This window comes from Centruroides vittatus, unplaced genomic scaffold, assembly GCF_030686945.1.
Source record: "Centruroides vittatus isolate TY-2023 unplaced genomic scaffold, ASM3068694v2 contig_936, whole genome shotgun sequence".
Taxonomy (NCBI): Eukaryota; Metazoa; Arthropoda; class Arachnida; order Scorpiones; family Buthidae; genus Centruroides; species Centruroides vittatus.
Window position 1 is genome coordinate 374,260 of NW_027122621.1, and position 17,880 is coordinate 392,139.

The 17,880-nt window shown below is 35.1% G+C and overlaps 2 protein-coding genes across 5 annotated transcripts in view; both read left to right on the forward strand.

Moving 5' to 3' along the window:
* Positions 1-7,990, forward strand: part of LOC136984886 (uncharacterized) — a 132,778-nt gene extending 124,788 nt beyond the window's left edge. For both annotated transcript variants that reach the window (XM_067282031.1, XM_067282030.1), the window contains 4 exons: positions 1,255-1,335; positions 1,451-2,788; positions 6,503-7,483; positions 7,558-7,990. In XM_067282031.1, coding sequence (XP_067138132.1) covers positions 1,255-1,335; positions 1,451-2,788; positions 6,503-7,483; positions 7,558-7,586 — 2,429 coding nt within the window. In that variant the 3' untranslated portion in view covers positions 7,587-7,990. The remainder of the gene's footprint in view (positions 1-1,254; positions 1,336-1,450; positions 2,789-6,502; positions 7,484-7,557) is intronic.
* Positions 7,991-11,121: 3,131 nt separating this feature from the next.
* LOC136984883 (sodium- and chloride-dependent glycine transporter 2-like) lies at positions 11,122-17,102 on the forward strand. Of its 3 annotated transcripts, none has more exons than XM_067282024.1 (15): positions 11,122-11,359; positions 12,835-13,141; positions 13,212-13,343; positions 13,411-13,580; positions 13,700-13,749; positions 13,864-13,996; positions 14,836-14,970; positions 15,052-15,155; positions 15,329-15,453; positions 15,703-15,815; positions 15,894-16,022; positions 16,293-16,392; positions 16,474-16,574; positions 16,649-16,819; positions 16,888-17,102. In XM_067282024.1, the coding sequence occupies exons 1-15, from the start codon at positions 11,309-11,311 to the stop codon at positions 17,050-17,052; spliced, it is 1,986 nt and encodes a 661-aa protein (XP_067138125.1). In that variant the 5' UTR covers positions 11,122-11,308; the 3' UTR covers positions 17,053-17,102. The 3 variants fall into 3 exon arrangements, with proteins under 3 accessions (XP_067138125.1, XP_067138127.1, XP_067138126.1); XM_067282026.1 differs by lacking the exon at positions 11,122-11,359 and adding an exon at positions 12,065-12,129; XM_067282025.1 differs by lacking the exon at positions 11,122-11,359 and adding an exon at positions 12,554-12,763.
* Positions 17,103-17,880: the final 778 nt, after the last annotated feature.

The following is a 17,880-nucleotide window of genomic DNA, read 5'->3' on the forward strand; positions in this document are numbered from 1 at the left end:
TTATGCAAATGTTTATATTTCATATTTTCATTTACTCAAATATCAAATGTTCAAGTTTGTATATCTGTTTTCAGTTCTTAATTCGTTTTCAGATTCTGAACTTATGTCTTCACGATATGGAAACGCCACACCAACTTTGTTTTCTGTTATAGAACAACCTGGATGTTTTGTGTGTTGATTATTAGAATATCACTTTAATTAATATGAATTGTCAATTTAAAAACATACGTTATATATTCTTATCATATTTTACAGTGTATTTTTAAAAGAATGATGGGATTTCACAAACCATGTTTAAGATATTTAAACATGACATGTCTCTGTGGGAAGTTCAAGTGTGATGCGCGTCACTCAGTCTCTCTGTGAGTGCTTACCAGTGGCCGAGTGAATAAAACTACTGAACACTAGTACAGTAGAGCATCGATTATCCGACTCAATTGGGGACTCGGGTTGGTCGGATAACTGAAAGGTCGGATAACCGAAAAGTATGAAAAAATACATTATTAGTATAGTGTATTAGGCCTGGTTTAAATACTAGCCTCCATTTTATGGTCGAACCAGTGCTGCCAGCTAAAACATGCAAAAATTTAACAAAAATAATATTAAAGTAGCCAAGACATAACCAAATATTGTAGCGCCACATCACTAGCGGACATTTGAATTTGCCGACTAGAACGCGGTCGGTTAATCGGGGGTCGGATAATCGATGCTCTACTGTACTTCCATAACCTTAGACCATAGAAAGCCTTTTCGGGAAGCACTTTCCCTTGACAGATCGGCGCTGTCTTATTCATTAATGATCTGTGTATGTGCACATCTTAGGTCACTCGGCTCAAATTCAAGCGGTAGTCGAACTCTTGCCAGACTCGTTTGAGTGTGTCCTGTGTGAGTCTCCACAACAATGATCTCACACCCGATCCATCTGCTGAAAGGATCGACGCATTGGATGCGTAAACTGTTGTCTTTCGTGCATCCCCAAGGAAGAAGTCACATGGAATTAGGTCTGGAAACAGGTGGCCACTGGAGGACATGGTTACATCTGTAGCATGTCCAGTCCAGCCTTCAAGCAGATATAAACAGAAATAATGACCATCCTATACGAAATGAAATAGATAGCTAAGTGATAAATCAAGTATATTTTGTCACAGTGAAACCCCACCATTTTTTATAATTACTTCTTGGAAATATTTGAAATTAAAACTTTAAAATATTTATATCTAAATCACAATTTTGAATTATTCTGTGTATTTACAGGTGATTACGAGAGACAGCTGAATCTTCCAGTCACTCCGTTGTGTGACCGCACAAAAACAACTGTTGCCAAAATACAAGCAGGTATGAAATCGCCAAATTCACCAGACATTATTTTTACGTTATTCTAACAAATATCGCATGCTTTTTAAACCGTTTTATAAATATTTCTGGTTAATTTCGAGAACATCTTTTGTAGATTTCTTCAAATTTGTGGTTACGCCATTGTTCGAAATTTGGCATCGATTTTTGAAGACGACTTTGTCGCAACAACTGCTCGATAATCTCTGTTACAACCACAATGAATGGCGAATCGTTGTCGATAGAGAAGAAAAATTAAAAATTAAACCCACTATCGAGCCGGAAGGATGTAGCACTGCCGACGAAGAAGAATTGGACGAAGTAAATGAACATTTGGGTCGGTCCGCGGACGAATCTTTCTTGTCTGGAGACGAGGATAGTATGAATCCTAGTTGGGGGAGGAGACAGAGTATGCCACTTAGTGTTCCTAAAATGTTACCGAGGACAACAATCAGGAGACAGAGTTTTCCACGTATTCTTCATCCTCGAACGGTCATGCCGGAAACCGAAGGGTTTTCGTCGTTTCCATTGCATCGTTCACCAAATATATCGTTGCGCACTCTATCAGCGGAACATCTTCAGCCAAAAGCGACTATTATGTCGCTGTCTAGAAGTACTCGTATGTCTCTGTTGAGGAAGATGGATATCGCTGTCGAGGTGGAAAGAAGACTAGTTCATCAACCTATATCCTATCCTCCTTACATGATGCCCATTATCGGTTCTAAAGTTGAACCGCTAGATGTAGTTTCTCCAGAAGCGGCCGAAAGTGATGCGCCAGAAGTTACACCTGCGGAGGAAGAGATAGAATCAGATTCGCAATCCAGTTGTGCAAATGGCTGTTGTAGCTCGGATTCGTCTAAGAATGGATCCGCGAGCGACGTTTCTCCGATAGCCGTTGCCGAGAGACAATCAGAAAGATCATCATTTTCCTCAAGTGCATTAGATCCTCGCGCTCTTTCCTGCATTAAAGACTGCGTAGAAACAAAAGTTAGTGTCATGCAACATTCTGCTTCGGAATCGACGTCGTTCGTAAACGAAAAATATTTATCTCCAGTCGATAAACCAAAGAAGCTTATTCGCTTGAAGTCAGAAAGTGACATGCTCAGAAACGAAGCCAACCTATCTCCGCAGCAATTTTCTGTCCATAAAAATACAAATATCAGCCAGTTCGAACAGCATATCACTTCATGGTGCTCACACATCAGCAGAAGTCTGTCGGCCGACAGATCACAATCCGAAAGACCTGATTTCGATTCTCCCATGATTTGGAAAGGTTCTGTCAATAGTCTGTCTTCCGGAGGTTTAATGAGAAGGCGTGGTTCGGCCCCTGTAGTGTTAAGGACCGGACAACTGACAAATGTTAGTGATATAGTGGAGACTAGAGGCGGTCTTAGAGGTGGTACTTCTAATAGTTGTTATGGTCGTCGATGGTCAATTCCGACAGAACCAGCCGACGGTAAGATAGTCTTTTATAAAATTTTATGAATAAAAAATTAATTATGCTGTTTTTATTTTTAATTTATAGAATAATTTGAAAAAATTATTACAATGAAATTAAATGTTTATTGAATTATGTATAGTGGGTCTCTTGATATAAGTTTTTTTTTTTTTTTTTAATTTAACCATCGAGAACCGCTCTACTTTAAATTTAATTTATTTTCTGAAAACATTCTTTTCTTTGGAGATACGTATCTTTCATGCCACGAAGGCTTGTAGAGCAATGGGTACCTGATTACGCTGCTATGCAGTCACCAGCACAAGAAAGGAATGTGCTGCTCCGTGTATCCTGCATAATCCTTTGATATGGATGCTGCGCCATTCAGTGTAGATATCGAATCAAAATCTGGTACTCATCGGAGGCATAAATCTGAATATCCCACATGGAATATTTAATGTCATACCAGTGCTCTCTCAGTTTATTAATAACGCTTAAATAACTGATTGTTAAAGGAGTTTTGGTATTTCAAAAACATACCATGTAATTTTTAAAAGCATATTCTATAAACAAATTCCTTGCTCTAATATATACAATATATACTGATGATAGTGGTTAGAAAGGTAAACGGCAAATATGGAAGTCTTTGAACTGCAATGTTTATAAGATATATTGATTATTCTGAAAGTACAGTGGATTCCGCTTAATTGGGACACATTGAAACTAATCTATTTTGGTCCAATTAAACGGCTGCCCCAATTTAACGAACTAATAATAAATTCTACAATAAAATATGTAATACATAGGTAAAAAATAATAATTAGGTACCTATTTTAATGCTTTATTAAACCAAAATACAGAAAATATTTGTACTACAAATTTGCCAGACTCACGACGATAGATAACTGATTCTCATAATGCTAGTGTTGCCAAATATTAGTAGTGACGTACACAAGGGTTGACCATTCTATCCGTTCCTGATCGAACAATTTTTTCTTTCTTTTTAGTTAGAACATGTTCTAACTAAAAAGGGAGAAAGGAAAGGGTTCGTCCAAAAGTCATTTTACGGTCTTCCTTTGAGCACAGTTTCCTTTACTTGGAGATGGGCCACTTCGGCGGGAGTGTCTGTAGAATCCGCCAGCTCGATGCTGGTCTCAACAATTGGATGGCTGCTGTCTGAATCTAGACGTAATTATGCACACAATACCTTCCAAAGAAACTCTAGCTGTGTTCCAACTCAGTCGAGAGAACTCGAAAAATTGTCCGGCGACCTTTGTCCCTTTGCTTTTAAGGGGATCGTCCGGTCCAATCCATAGCATGGTCAGTAACTCGCATTCAGGTCCGCCTCAGACGAAATCTCCGTGTGATACATCCCGCTATGCTGACCTCCTCCGGAAAAACCGAACTGCCCGAGCAAGACAAAATTTCTGTCTCTGCCAATCGTTAGGCCTACACGACATTAGTGTAGGTAGTGCCTACATATTTTCGGAAGATTACTGAAATATATCAAAAACTGCTAAATTCTTTTTCTGTTACTGTCCCAATTAAGCGATTAAATTATATATTAATTTATTAGTTTGGTTTCCGTTCTTTGGGATTTGGCCCAATAAAGCGGCTGCTCCGATTAGCTGGTGTCCCAATTAGGTGGAATCCACTGTATTTAGTGGATGTCATTCAGTACAAGCCAGTTTCTTTGTATTTATATCAAATTTCAATACAAAAATAGTAAATTTATTGTTTAAAACTCATTAAATTCTGTTCAAGAGTATAAAAATAAGAATAAATTAAAGTATCTACCAAACATTATTTTCATTCAGTGCAGAACGACATAAATGCTAGAAAGAATTAATAAACAAATTTCATTAAGAACAATGAGAGATAAGTAGGTATACATATATAGAATAATTAGAAAAACTTCTGAAAAATTACATATTAATGAAACCGTAATTAAATGTAAATTAACTTGTAACTGTTATATTGTGTGGCAAATTAATATATTGGGAAGAAATAAAGTAAAATATTACCAACTTTCCCAAAAATAAGAAAGAACAAACAATGTTAAGAGAAGATATTTGACATTTTTGTCTTCAACAGGGAGTAGTATAAAAATTTTAATAAAAAGAAATGGAGCCGAACAAAGTCGCTTGCTTTGACTTTATACTGAAACTTTATTGCCAGATAATCATTCACTTCTTAATCACGAAAGACGTCTTTTTTCCAATTTATGGTTTAGAAAAATACATTCAGATTTTCTCTTGTGAAACAAGCATCGATATCTCTTCTGTAAATTCTTTTTTTTTATTTTCATTTACAGTATATGTTTTTAAATTAAGTTAAACGTGATTGTTGATAATATGGGAATATAGTCTTGGTCACTAAGCAAAATACAAGCGATGAATGAGTGACATCATCAATCGCCGATGATATTCTCCTCAGTTTGTGTGTGTTGCGTATGTAAAATTCATAAATAGTATTACTCTGAACTTCGGAATAGATTTATTCACTGAAAGTTTTTAAATACGAGAAAACTATTATAAAGTCTTATAAATCAAATTTAATCCGGAAATCTATCTAAATATGTCTGTCTATATTATTAATATATGCAGATAAGCAACAGACATATTTATAAATGCGCCGCCTTCCGTATAAATGCCTGTATATACTTTATGACTCATTTTACGATGAAATAGTCGTTATCGCCGCTGTACTTATTTCGAGTATTGTGGTTATGGTAAACATCTATTCAAACAGTAACAGGAGACACGTTCATTCTGCTCCTGAAATAATTATGTATCGTTTAGTAAATCTTGAAAGAAAGCCAAATGTATATGAAACTCTGAGTTAAAAATGATGATTTATAATGTGTTATATAAATCGACAATAAAATGCTTTAGAATGCTCTTTCTGTATTGTGTACCGATACAATGTTGAAATATCTCTTACAAATACTGTAGTTCTTGAACAGGCTGAACATTAAAGAGTAGATGTTAGAGCTCTCTAGAAATAACTTTTGGGCAAATATCAGCGAAAATTGATGTAGTTGACTGTGCCAAGTATGCAGTTTCGATTTTCCAAAAACCTTTTCCTTCAAAATTTAGCCGCTAGGGCGAAATTTTACGCTGCTGTTCCCTTAGTGCGCGTATTACGTAACCTTTTTTTTAAAACGAGTTTCGGTTATAGAGTTGCAGAACGTTCTTCATGATTTTACAACTGAAGTTTTCTGTGCTGGCTTTGCCTGATCGTGCGCTACTCATTAATCTTTTATCAACGAAATTAATGCTAATTCGGCACTTCAGACGTTTTGCGACTTCTTTTGTAGTTGAAATTTTTTAGAAAACAGGCAATATTTATATTAAGGAAACAGCAGCACTAAATTTTGCCCTAGCGGTGAATTCTAAAGTAAAGGCGACGAAAATCGAAAACGTATATTTGGCATAGTTTCTGTTGAGATTTTCCCAATAGTTATTTCTACAGAGAGATAAGAACAGTTACTCTTTACGATCTCTCTGTATTAGGCATTTTTAATAAACAATAACCGTCTACGTAAATAGAAAAAAAATGTTGTTAGATTATGACGGTTGAAAAGATTTAATTTGAAGAATAAGAGATAATATCGATTTGAAAAATAGCGTCGAGGTTTTTCTAATTTTGTGCTATTGTTTCTTAATATAAAAACTTGAAACTAATGTCGATCACAAATAAATAAATATTAATAATTGCTTTTCAATATTTCAGTGTTGCTATCGCAACAAGATTTAGAAGATCATCCAACCATTCCATCTCCCATCGGACACAGGCCGTTACAAAAGGAACTGGTTCGTCGTCACAGTTTCGGTTTACTAGAACCGTTTTTATCCATCCAATCATCGGAGTCGGAATGTGATGGCTCCAGTACGGAACCGACCAGCACGGGAACCACGTGCAGCACGAGGAGGAGCAGCACCGTTCCGGGCGACTGTCCCAGGAAGAGTTTCAGCAGTCGGGGCACGGTTTATACGGAGAGTAACGAGACGGAGGAGAGTATCTGTTCCGAGAGTCAAGACGTTTTTTATCCATGTTTCCTCTCAAATAGGACATTGTTGGGTAAAAGACGCGGTTCCCTACCCACGGACATTCCAATTTCGTTAATGTGTCGTGTCCCTTCCGTGGCTGCCGCCGCTACTAACAGGACCAGACTTCCATCCAAACCTTCGTTCGAAGAATTGAAGAACAGAGGCGGAAGTGACGACGTTAAACTCTTGAATCTAGATTGGGATCAAAGCAGAAGACGCGGCTCGGCCGGTGAAATACTGTGCGCCCTAATCGGTTCGGCTAGAACGCTGGCCACTTTACAGGGTATTGTGACGACGTCGATCGATACCGTTCCGAATTCTAGTACTGCTCAACCACCCACCCATAGTCTTCCCAGAAGAGGATCGGGTGGACTAGAATTGTTCAGTGGATTTTGGCGCTCCAGGACAACAGACATATCTTCCGATCCCCCACCGTCTTCTGGTCGTTTTATTTTGCCCAGGCAATCCTATTCGGTCGATTCCCATTGTCCCGAGTCGTTTTTTAGAGGATCCAGAAGTGATCAGCAGCTCTGTACAAACGTATCCTTACCTCTGGCAAACCAAGGAGGTGCCTCAGGGATCTCTGCCATCGAAGAGCGGCTGTTGTGCCAACCACGAAGAGGTTCTGTACCCTTAGAAGTATCGTTTATTTCCCTTCTAACAGGTAACTTTTTAAAAAGAAGGAAATTTTTATTTCGTTTTGCATTATCGATTAAATTATCCGATTCCTCTTTACAGGTAAACCAAACTACAGAGACACCAAGTGAATTCCAAAACCCGAATCCCACTATTACCTCTATCTATGCAAGTCCACCGAACTGCGTAGTCCTAGGCTTTTCCATAAAAAAGAAAAATTTCTTCGTTATCTCCTGGAAATTCCTACAACTTTCCAGAAAAACTATTCACCTTTATGCATTGCAAAATATCTTAATGTTAATTTTGTTGATTTATTTGTCCAGCAATTTCCAAACAACAGAATACCATTCACCGACCATCTTTTCCCAAATGTCGTTGATGGATGTATATCTGTATTGTTGTAATGACGAGTAAAAAGTACTCTTATGTTGTGCATCTGGACATTGTAAAAAAAAACACTTCTGAGTATAGTCGGTGTCGTGATCTCGACAAGATTACTGGTATGTCAATGAGTCAGTAAACACGATGACAAATATTTTGTTGCTGTTGTTGTTTTTTAATATATATATATATAATACGGTAAAATTTCATTTCATTTCGTTAAAGAATGAGAGATTGTCTATCCAAGCTACCTTTAGACCAACGTTTTGTAATTTAGTTGTAGATCCTCCTGAGATCTCGACCCGCCAGTTGGGAAAACTACGAGTTTAGTCAATAGAATAGTTTTAAACGAGTTTTGACGTAATCAGTAAAATGATTTTAAATAAACTCCGTCCATTAAACATCTGCCATCTTCATAATTAAGTTCGATTTTATGATAATTTTTTTCGTTTCTGATCCCTAAATTGGTAAAAAGTTTAGGATGCTAATCTTCTATATCGAGTCTTGAAGTATTCTAAACAATAGAAACAGGAATTTTACTTAAAGTTAGCTTGGAAAGACAATTGTTAACTCATTAACGGGGATATCTTTCACTGAAGTAAAGAATTTTGTGAACAATGCAAAGTAGCAACAAATAATTACTTTCGTTAACAATATTTTAAAAATAATAATAAAATTAATTCGGAAACAAGTATGTTAATTCTCGATTCTGTGAATTTGTGAAGAAATTTAAGTATATATATATTCTTCTTTTATAAGTAAGTTTTCTTTTATATATATACTTACATATACATATAAAAGAAAACTTACAAGCACGTGTTAAGTTTATATCTGGAATTAATGTTAGAACGTTTCATTTCTATCAATGCTCCAAGTTGGTGTTTCATATGATGAGCGCACATCTTTCGATCAATTATGTAACTGAAATGAGATAAATTAAATTTAAAAGAAAAAAAAAATATAGACACTTTTCATTAAAATAATATTCTTGATAAATATAGAAAGTTATACAAATCTTATCGTCTAAAAATTAGAAAAATATCTTCTATAAGAAATAACGTATCTATATAAATGTTTCTATTTCAAATTGTTTAATTGGATTGAATTGATGGAATAAGGCAATGATCCGCTTTCTGGAAGGACTTTCAATTGTAAACAGGGCGTTAGACATGTGATGAAAACCAGTAAACTCCACATGAGGCACGAACTCTCCATACTAGTGTTAAATGGTTTTATCCACTCTGCACTGAGGTGGGCTTAATACAAACCTACGTTAAAACTCTTCATCCAATTTTTCCTGGCACAAAGAAAATTTACACCAAAAAGAAAAATTTTTTTAAGCGAATCCAAAAACAAAAAGCGAAACAGATCGGTATATGAAAAATTTTTAATTAAAAATCTAATGTAAACTAATAATCTTCCTGATAGATATTGATTCTTTTTTCAACTTTTTCTACTTACATTATTGTTAACATTTAACGGTTCCTCGCGATACCGTACCTCTACTTGCGTTTTGTAATTTCTTATATTATTTGTAATTCTACCCCGTTTGAACCTAAGTGATGCCGCTTCGATGCTATTCCGAACGACGAAAATGTCACCAATTTGGTGCATAGGACACTATAAACGTTACGATTCGTTAAATTCGTTACGACAATAAATAATTTCGTGATTTCGAAGGTCATTTGTAAATACGGCCAATTTTTTTTGCCATATTGTCTTTACTAACGAACAAGGCATTAATTGTACGGAGTCATCCTTCAATGTCAGGCAATCGCAATTTTTTTCTTCACTAACGCGTTACACAAAAGTAGAAAATCTTTTCCTATCAAGAATGAGGAAGTGCACTTGAATTATTCTATATTTACAACATTTTTTTTAAATTTACCAGAATTCTAAATTAATTCAGAAGTTCGAAAATGTTAGGGGAATGGATGGAAAATTCGCCTTAAAATTGCTTCTACGGTGCGTTTAATGGATGAAAACACCGAAATAATTTATTATAGTTTGAGACGACGGCGATGACCTTTTTTTAAAAAATTAAGATTTATTATTTGTAAATCCTCGTTAGCTTATGTAAACGTAAAGTAATTGTAAGGTCGTTTCTCATTCTCTGGACGAACTTCAATGAGGTAAAAAAGTGTATTCGTCAAGTGCACTTTTGATATTATCTTACATTTTCTCGAGTGTGACACTTTATCTTCACTTTTAAGAATTTCTCCTTTATTATTCCACTTTGGTTAACGTGTTTACGCTTTGCGATAAGCCGCTTTTTTCTCATTATTTTAATAAGAATTTCGTTTTCGGGCGTCGGTTCCATATTTTAATACTAAAACTTGAATTTAACGCAAAACTTTGAAATCAAAAAGAAACGACAATATAAATTACTTCTTTAGTGTTTCATCATTGTTTCCAGGATAAATTAAATTGCTAACAAATTCCTAATGTGTGAAAACAATGCGAAACTTAGGCATTTAAGGACCCCATTTGTATGTCTCTTCTATAAAATACTTTTGCTAAAATTATATAAATCATATGTAAAGGTGTAGATAATCCTCCTAAACCGGAAGCACGGCTCAGTGCTAAAAACCGGTGACGGTTGAAACAATAGGGCAAGCGTGGAACAAAAGAAGTCAGGAGAGAAGCTTCGAGAAGGAAGGACCACGTGCAAACGACAGATATCGAAAGACGGGAAACATATATTTAAAAAGAACACGTACACACAGACAATTGTTTCGATGCATCTTAATAGTTTTTTAAAACAATAAACGGAACAGTACAGTTAAATACGATTTCATTATACAGTCAAACCTTCGAACAATGGCCACTGATGGGAACATTATAAAAGTGTCCGTCGTTTGGAGATTATTTTGTATGCGTTTCAAAAAGAAATGTTCCTGAAAAACGGCCGCCGTTTAGATGTGGCCATTATCAGAGGTTCGAGTGTTACGAATACGAATACTCATTGTCTCGACTTTCTATAAGATGCCTTCTTGTCCAACCAAATCGGTGTATTATTTACTCTTTCACTTAAAAATATTTTTCTATACAAGTTCGTACAAGTTGTGTTCTTTTTAAATCTCTATATAAACGATTATTATATTAAAAAATAATAATTGCACGAATGTAAATTGCATTCAAGAAACCATTAAAACTGTGTGGAATTATTGACGAAGCGTCATTCGGAAACATTATTTAAATATTCGAATTAGTTTGAATTAGAATATCCGAATAGTAGTTTGTCTATCGATAAACAAACTAAACACAATCAATTAGCTACCTGTTTTCTAAATAAACAGAAGCAACATAGAAAGGTGGAGAAACAGTCCTTGACCCGTTATTATCAACCTGACGACTTTATATAAATAGAAAGGAGAGAAAACATTTTTAAAACTTGGCTTCACTACATGGATTGACGACTGTCATGCGGAAACACTCAAACTGCTGATCGACTTCAACCCGTTGAGACGACATGGAGTTGGAGGAGGTAAATATGGCCGATCAGCCGGACGAAGACGAAGTGGTGAGTCACATTTTTTTCTCACGACAAATTCCTGTAGTCTAATAATTTTTCGAGGAAGTAGGTGTGGGAGTAGCCAAAGATATGCTCGAAATTTATGCCGGAGAGTAAACAGCAGCGCACTTTATGGTCGAAGTATGCGTTAAAAATTCTGTAGAAACGAAGAAAGAATGCAGGATGCGGATTCCTAAATCGTTATTTCTTGCTTATTATTGCTTTAAAATTTATCCTTATGCCATAATAGTAAATTTAATAACAGTTAACTTTGAGCTACTTACTACGTCGCCGAAAGAAAGTTATATAAAACTGTGTGACGTGCTCGAGAACGTAATTTTGGTATGTGTCGGATAAATAGAATAATTATCGAGAAAGTATGGCGTAAAAATATCAAAAGATGACGAAATTTATTGTTTGTTTGGTAAGAGGAGAGACGACTCTAAGGAGTCGTTTGTAATTCACTCCTTTATTTAAAGTATATTAACGGCATTTAAGTGACAAATAAAAAACAAACTCTGTCTTGACGGAATTCATTGTAAGGCTCGTCACGTGTTCTAAAGAATGCGTCTTACCATAACATTTTAGATCCTGAAATGACGTCATAATTAGAGAATAAAACTGACGGGATTTTCGCCACGCGACCGTCCTCTTTATAAAATTGACACGCAGGTGACTAGTAGCAGGACTACTCCTCCTGAAAAAGACGCTCCCTCGTGCGACAAGTCTGTGTTGTAAAAAAGTTTTCTCGAACTTCTTTCAAGTTTATCTTCGGCCTCGTAAGTACTGAAACAAGTTTTCTGACGATTGTAGCGTCCTAGTGTCGGTGCGATTTACAAATTTTTCAGATGATAATTTACGTGTAAGACTGACTATTTAAGGCTGGTTGAAAGTCGTGCGTAAGCATACAAAAGCAATATTAGTAGGTGAAGGAATTCGCATCATCATCTTCTCTAAGGAAAGGTTAAAGTTGTATGTACAACGTAGGCGTTCCTTCTCATTTTTTAGGACTTTACGTCGATTATCACGGACACAAACAATTATTTTTTGTGTAATTACGTGGAAAGAAGACGTCACAGATATATGCACATTTTTAAACAGTTAAGGAAGACTTTAACCGCGTTACGCATATTCTAAAGAGTCAATTAGATCAACGTAAGATTAATATTTATTAAACTGCATCATACTTTTGCGTACGAGTAACAACACACTATTATTAGTTTGCCAATCGTTTGGCACGGCCACGTTGGATAGCATCTAAGTATCTATTTTAGAAAGAAGATAATTAATCTATCTTCTTCCGTGTCAATTTTACTTTTCGAACTGTATTATTTATCTCAATATATTCCATAAAAGCGCAGAGAGATGACGTCGCAACCTCACGCTCCTAATATCGCGATTGTGGAGAAAACGGTTAGAAAGACCTCGAAAATTCCTAAATTGAGAGTTGGAAGAGGAGGATTCATTGTTTGTTTTCGTTGTAGAGTGTTCCTTTGACGAAGAAAAAGCCACGTCCGATGGAACGCATGGTTTCTTTTAACGAATCCGAAGATATTCCTCATCATTCGAACATTCGTCGCGCTTCTACTTTTTCTAGGGCATCCCTTCGAAGGGCTTCGCTCATCCAGAGCAGAATCGGAAGTGCTAGTATACGAAGACCATCTACTCAAAGTATAGCCAGTAGAGGCAATTGGGGAAGCAAATGGGAGTTTCTCCTCTCCTGCGTCGGCTTGTCCGTGGGTATCGGAAATGTATGGAGATTCCCTTACTTGGCGTACGAAAATGGAGGTGGTAAGTGTTAAAAATTACGCAATATCTTATCGGTTTTTTCTAATTTCAAACGTTGATGTAATGTTTCCAGGTGCGTTTTTAATCCCCTACCTGCTAATGCTATTTCTGGCGGGCAAGCCCATGTACTTTATGGAATTAGCTTTTGGACAGTTTGCCGGGTTGGGCCCTCTTTCCATATGGTCGTGTTTACCCATAGCTAAAGGTAAAGAAATATTTGAAAATTATCTCACTGTTCTCGCTATGTTAGTACTAAAACTTTGTTACCATAGGAATAGGATATGCCATGGTGACCGTATGTCTAATTGTAGTCATTTATTATAACGTGATCATGGCGTACACACTGTACTACATAGGAGTTTCGTTCCAATCGGTCGTGCCTTGGAGTAGGTGCGACCCGGAATGGGCTTCCGGTACCACCTGCCACATCAGAGGGGAAGTGGTAAGTCTAAAAAGACTCCTTTGGTGGATCGCGACTCTCTAGTTGGAAATTTCGCTTTAATTTTAGCCCTTTTCTCTAATTTAAATTATTATTATTTATAATATTATTTATTTCGATAGTTTAACCACACAATGAATCACTCCAAGACTTCCAGTCAAGTATATTGGGAGTAAGTTCGCTTAAATAAATGTATGAACAATATACGTAGATAGAGGCTCATCGCATTAATTACTTTAAATAATAATCTCCCGGTTTATAATAATTAAAACGTTTTAACACGCAGACGTTCCGTTTTGCAACTGACGGACGGTATCGATAATCTAGGAGGGATTAAATGGGAATTAGCCTTATGTCTATTGATCTCTTGGATTATTGTGGTCATTTGTCTCATTAAAGGAATAAAGACGTCGGGAAAGGTAAGCCAAACGCTACTTTATACAATATTTATCTTAGAATATTCGCCATCTACGTCTCCGTTCCTTCCACTTGAAGAACATTAAGTAACGTTACCCAATTATTTAATGTGATCAAGTGGACGGATAAGAGGAAACCGCCAACCAGGCCCTATAATAAGGCCTGGGTCTATCATAGAGAGTTAGAAAGACTGTTTGGTTCGGCCCTCATCTTTAAAGAGACCTCACTTCTTGCCTATTAAGGGTTAAAAACTTTATTTTCGTCAAATTTGATTATTTAACGAATATAATACAAACTTCTAAACGTTAAGACCTGAGAGAGTTAAGAGGCCCTAAATTTATCCATCCCCGAAAGGCTTTGCTGGAACTTAGAACAATTAATCAACGCTTGTATAGTAGTTCTTGCCTAGACCAAGATGAAGGTAAATCTCGTGTTTGAAATGGGCTTATTATTACGCCGAATTCTTTATAATGTAATTCTCATTACATTATAAAGAATTCGAACGTCTTCCTTATCGAATTTTTCTTTCATCTTGTTTCCTCGGGAGTAGAAAATTCTTGTTATCTAAAGAATGTGGTTTAAGATAAAACCACTTTCTTCTAATAAGTAATTTAAAATTATACGTCACACGTCAACGTGAAAGATGATAATAAACAAACGTTAGTATCGACTGGCTTTAGTTAATTTGGCAACAAACCGGAGGAGGTGTGTTGGTGACGTAAGCTAGTGCGTCATACGCGCCAGTTAAAAATTCCATTAATACTTTTTTAAATTAAACGTCTTATAAATAGAATATTTGTTTATTTTGCTCAATGAATTTATATTTTAAATTGATTTTCAGGTGGTTTACTTCGCCGCAACCTTCCCCTATTTTATACTCATAACGCTCTTGATAACGGGTTTGATACAGGAAGGAGCTTTTACGGGAGTTCTCTACTTTATAACTCCAACGTGGAACAAGTTATTAGATATTCAGGTAATTAAATAAATTTAATATCCAACAAATAATAAATAAATTTCTCATTTTTGAAAAAAAAAACATTTTCTTTTTTTTAAGGTTTGGCAAGCCGCCGCCGGACAAATGTTTTTCTCTTTGGGCGTATCTATGGGAGCTTTAATTATGTACAGCAGCTACAATGACTTTAGAAATAATATTTTTAGGTAATTCTACAAATTACTGCCTCTATTAATTAATTAATTTTTTTTAAGTTTTGTTTATTCTCATAACTTTATTTATTTTATAAATTAAAATTTAACGATTATGATGCTATCTGTTGAACAAATTTGGTATTATTATGAATATTAAGATATTTAATATTTTATATCTTTTTTAGAGATGCGATGGTGGTGAGCATTTTAGATACATTAACAAGTATCATTTCGGGTATGGTTATTTTCTCAGTATTGGGAGCTATGGCTCACGATCTCGGTGATAATATCGAAGATGTGGTAGCCAGTGGTGAGAGTTTCTTCTTTAAAAAATATTATCTTATATGTAAAAAAAAAGTATATTCTTCTATTTTTAGCCCATAAAAGGAAGTAAAACATTTAATTTATATAAAAGCAATTTAGTTATACTTTCGAGTAGCGAGTTATGATACGCAAACTAAAAATAAACAGAATATAACAGAAATACTATTTCTGAGGCTGAAAACAGACTTTTATCACTCATTAGTGGTTTAAAAGAGAAAAAACTCTATTTTTGTAGGTCCAGGACTGGCTTTTGTGGCTTATCCCGATGCACTCTCTAGACTTCCAGTGCCTCAATTATGGGCCGTACTTTTCTTTCTAATGTTGTTTATTCTCGGTCTAGACAGCGAAGTGAGTCAATTTTTTCTATTTTTTTCATTTAAAATATTTTTAGTTTATTTACAAAATTTTATAAATATTCTTTTGTAGTTTGCACTCCTAGAGAACGTCTTAACGAGTATGTCCGATGAATTTCCCATCTTAAGAAAGCATAAGATGATATTTTGCATTGTAGCCGGAATTGTCTGCTTCTTTTTAGGTCTTCCCTGTGTTACCAGAGTATGAAATAAACGTTTTATTATAAGTAAATACAGTAAACCCTCAATTTAGCAAACAAAAAATTCGTTTTATAAAGAAAAATGTAAAACCGTTTTAATTTTCCTTGCTGATTTTCAGTTGATTATTAATATACTGTACGTTTTTAAAACACATTCGATTTAACAGACTTTCGGCAATAGCGGCACCGCTTTTCCCTAATTAGTTCATTAAATCGAGGATTTACTGTATTCGTGTTTCGATTATTTAGAAAATGAATATTTTGATCTTCAGGGAGGACAATATGTCTTGGAATTAATGGACAAATATGGAGGAGGGATAGCCATTATATTAGTAGCTGTGATGGAAAGTGTAGCATTAATGTGGGTCTACGGTAAGAATTATGTTCTGTATTGAATATTTCTTTTAAGTCCGAAGCAATAAACAAATCTAAATATGCTTTGTCTTTTTACAGGAGTCGATCGGTTCTGTGACGATATTAAATTCATGTTAGGCACAAGACCCAATGCTTATTGGAGAATCACTTGGACCTTTACGGCACCTCTTATATTAGCAGTAAGTACGAAGTTTATGAAATATTAATTTGTAGGGGAAAAAACTCATTTTAAATATAATTTATTTGATTTCAGATGGTGTTTATCTATTCGTTGGTTAAGCACAAACCCATTAAATACGGCGATTACGATTATCCTGATTGGGCAGACGGAATCGGTTGGTTCTTGGCACTCGTATCGATTGTGCAAATACCCATTTGGGCCGTATATACGGTGCTAAAACAGAATGGCAAAGACATAAAAATGGTAAGGATTGTAAAACCTTAAATATTTTCCAAAATACTTCTTTCATTTCCGTAATTCCTGTGTCATAGAAATTCAAGCAGTCCATCATCCCTACCGAGGAATGGGGTCCTGCCGACGAAGAACTGAAAGATGATTGGAAATCGGGTTTAAAAACTATGATTATGATAGAAAAAGATTCGTCAAATGATAAATACGAAATCCAAGAAAATTCAGCATTTTATCAAGAGCCTTAGTCTTTCAAAATGTCCTTTTTCAAGCTTAAATTTCTGAAAAAGACAACAAAGAAAAATCAGAAAAGAAAAAAATGTCAACATGGAGTTAAGTCGACATCTTCCTCTCACTCAAATTGAGTCAGTAACTCAAAATGATTCTTAATTCCGTCATGCACGCAATACATATAAACATTAGTCATAGTATATTACAGTATTAGTATTTTTGTATGTACAAAAAATATATATATATATATATTTGTATATAAATAGTTTAATTTTTTACTGTCTTAGTTTTTGTACAATGTATTTTTAGACACATGTATTTGTTTATTAATCAATATGTACGGGATTTTTTATCCACTTGTTATTTTAAATTCAAAAAAATCATGGCGGTGTATTAAAAACAAATGATATCATGTATACGTAGTGTACAGCGCACTATAGTTAAAATATTTTAGTACATAAAATCTTATTTTGTTTTGTATTTAAAAATGTATATACATATATATACATTAAAGATTAATTATTTTTTAAAATTTGATTTTTAAAAAAATTGTTTAGATGTCGAGTTGGAAAATTTGTTTCGATTATTTTAAACTTTTTGATATTTTATATTTCATTCGCGTTAGATTCAAACTCACCAGAGTCCTAATGGATAAAATGGAGCAAAAAATGCTTCCTCAAACAAAATGGATTATAAAATAGTTCAATGGAACTGTCGTGATTTCCGCAACAACTTCTCTGACATTAAACACTTGACATCATCTACCCCATCTCTCTGTGTGGCACTCCAAGAAACACATCTAAAACCTGGAGAAAGAATTTCTTTAAACGGATTTTATCTCTACC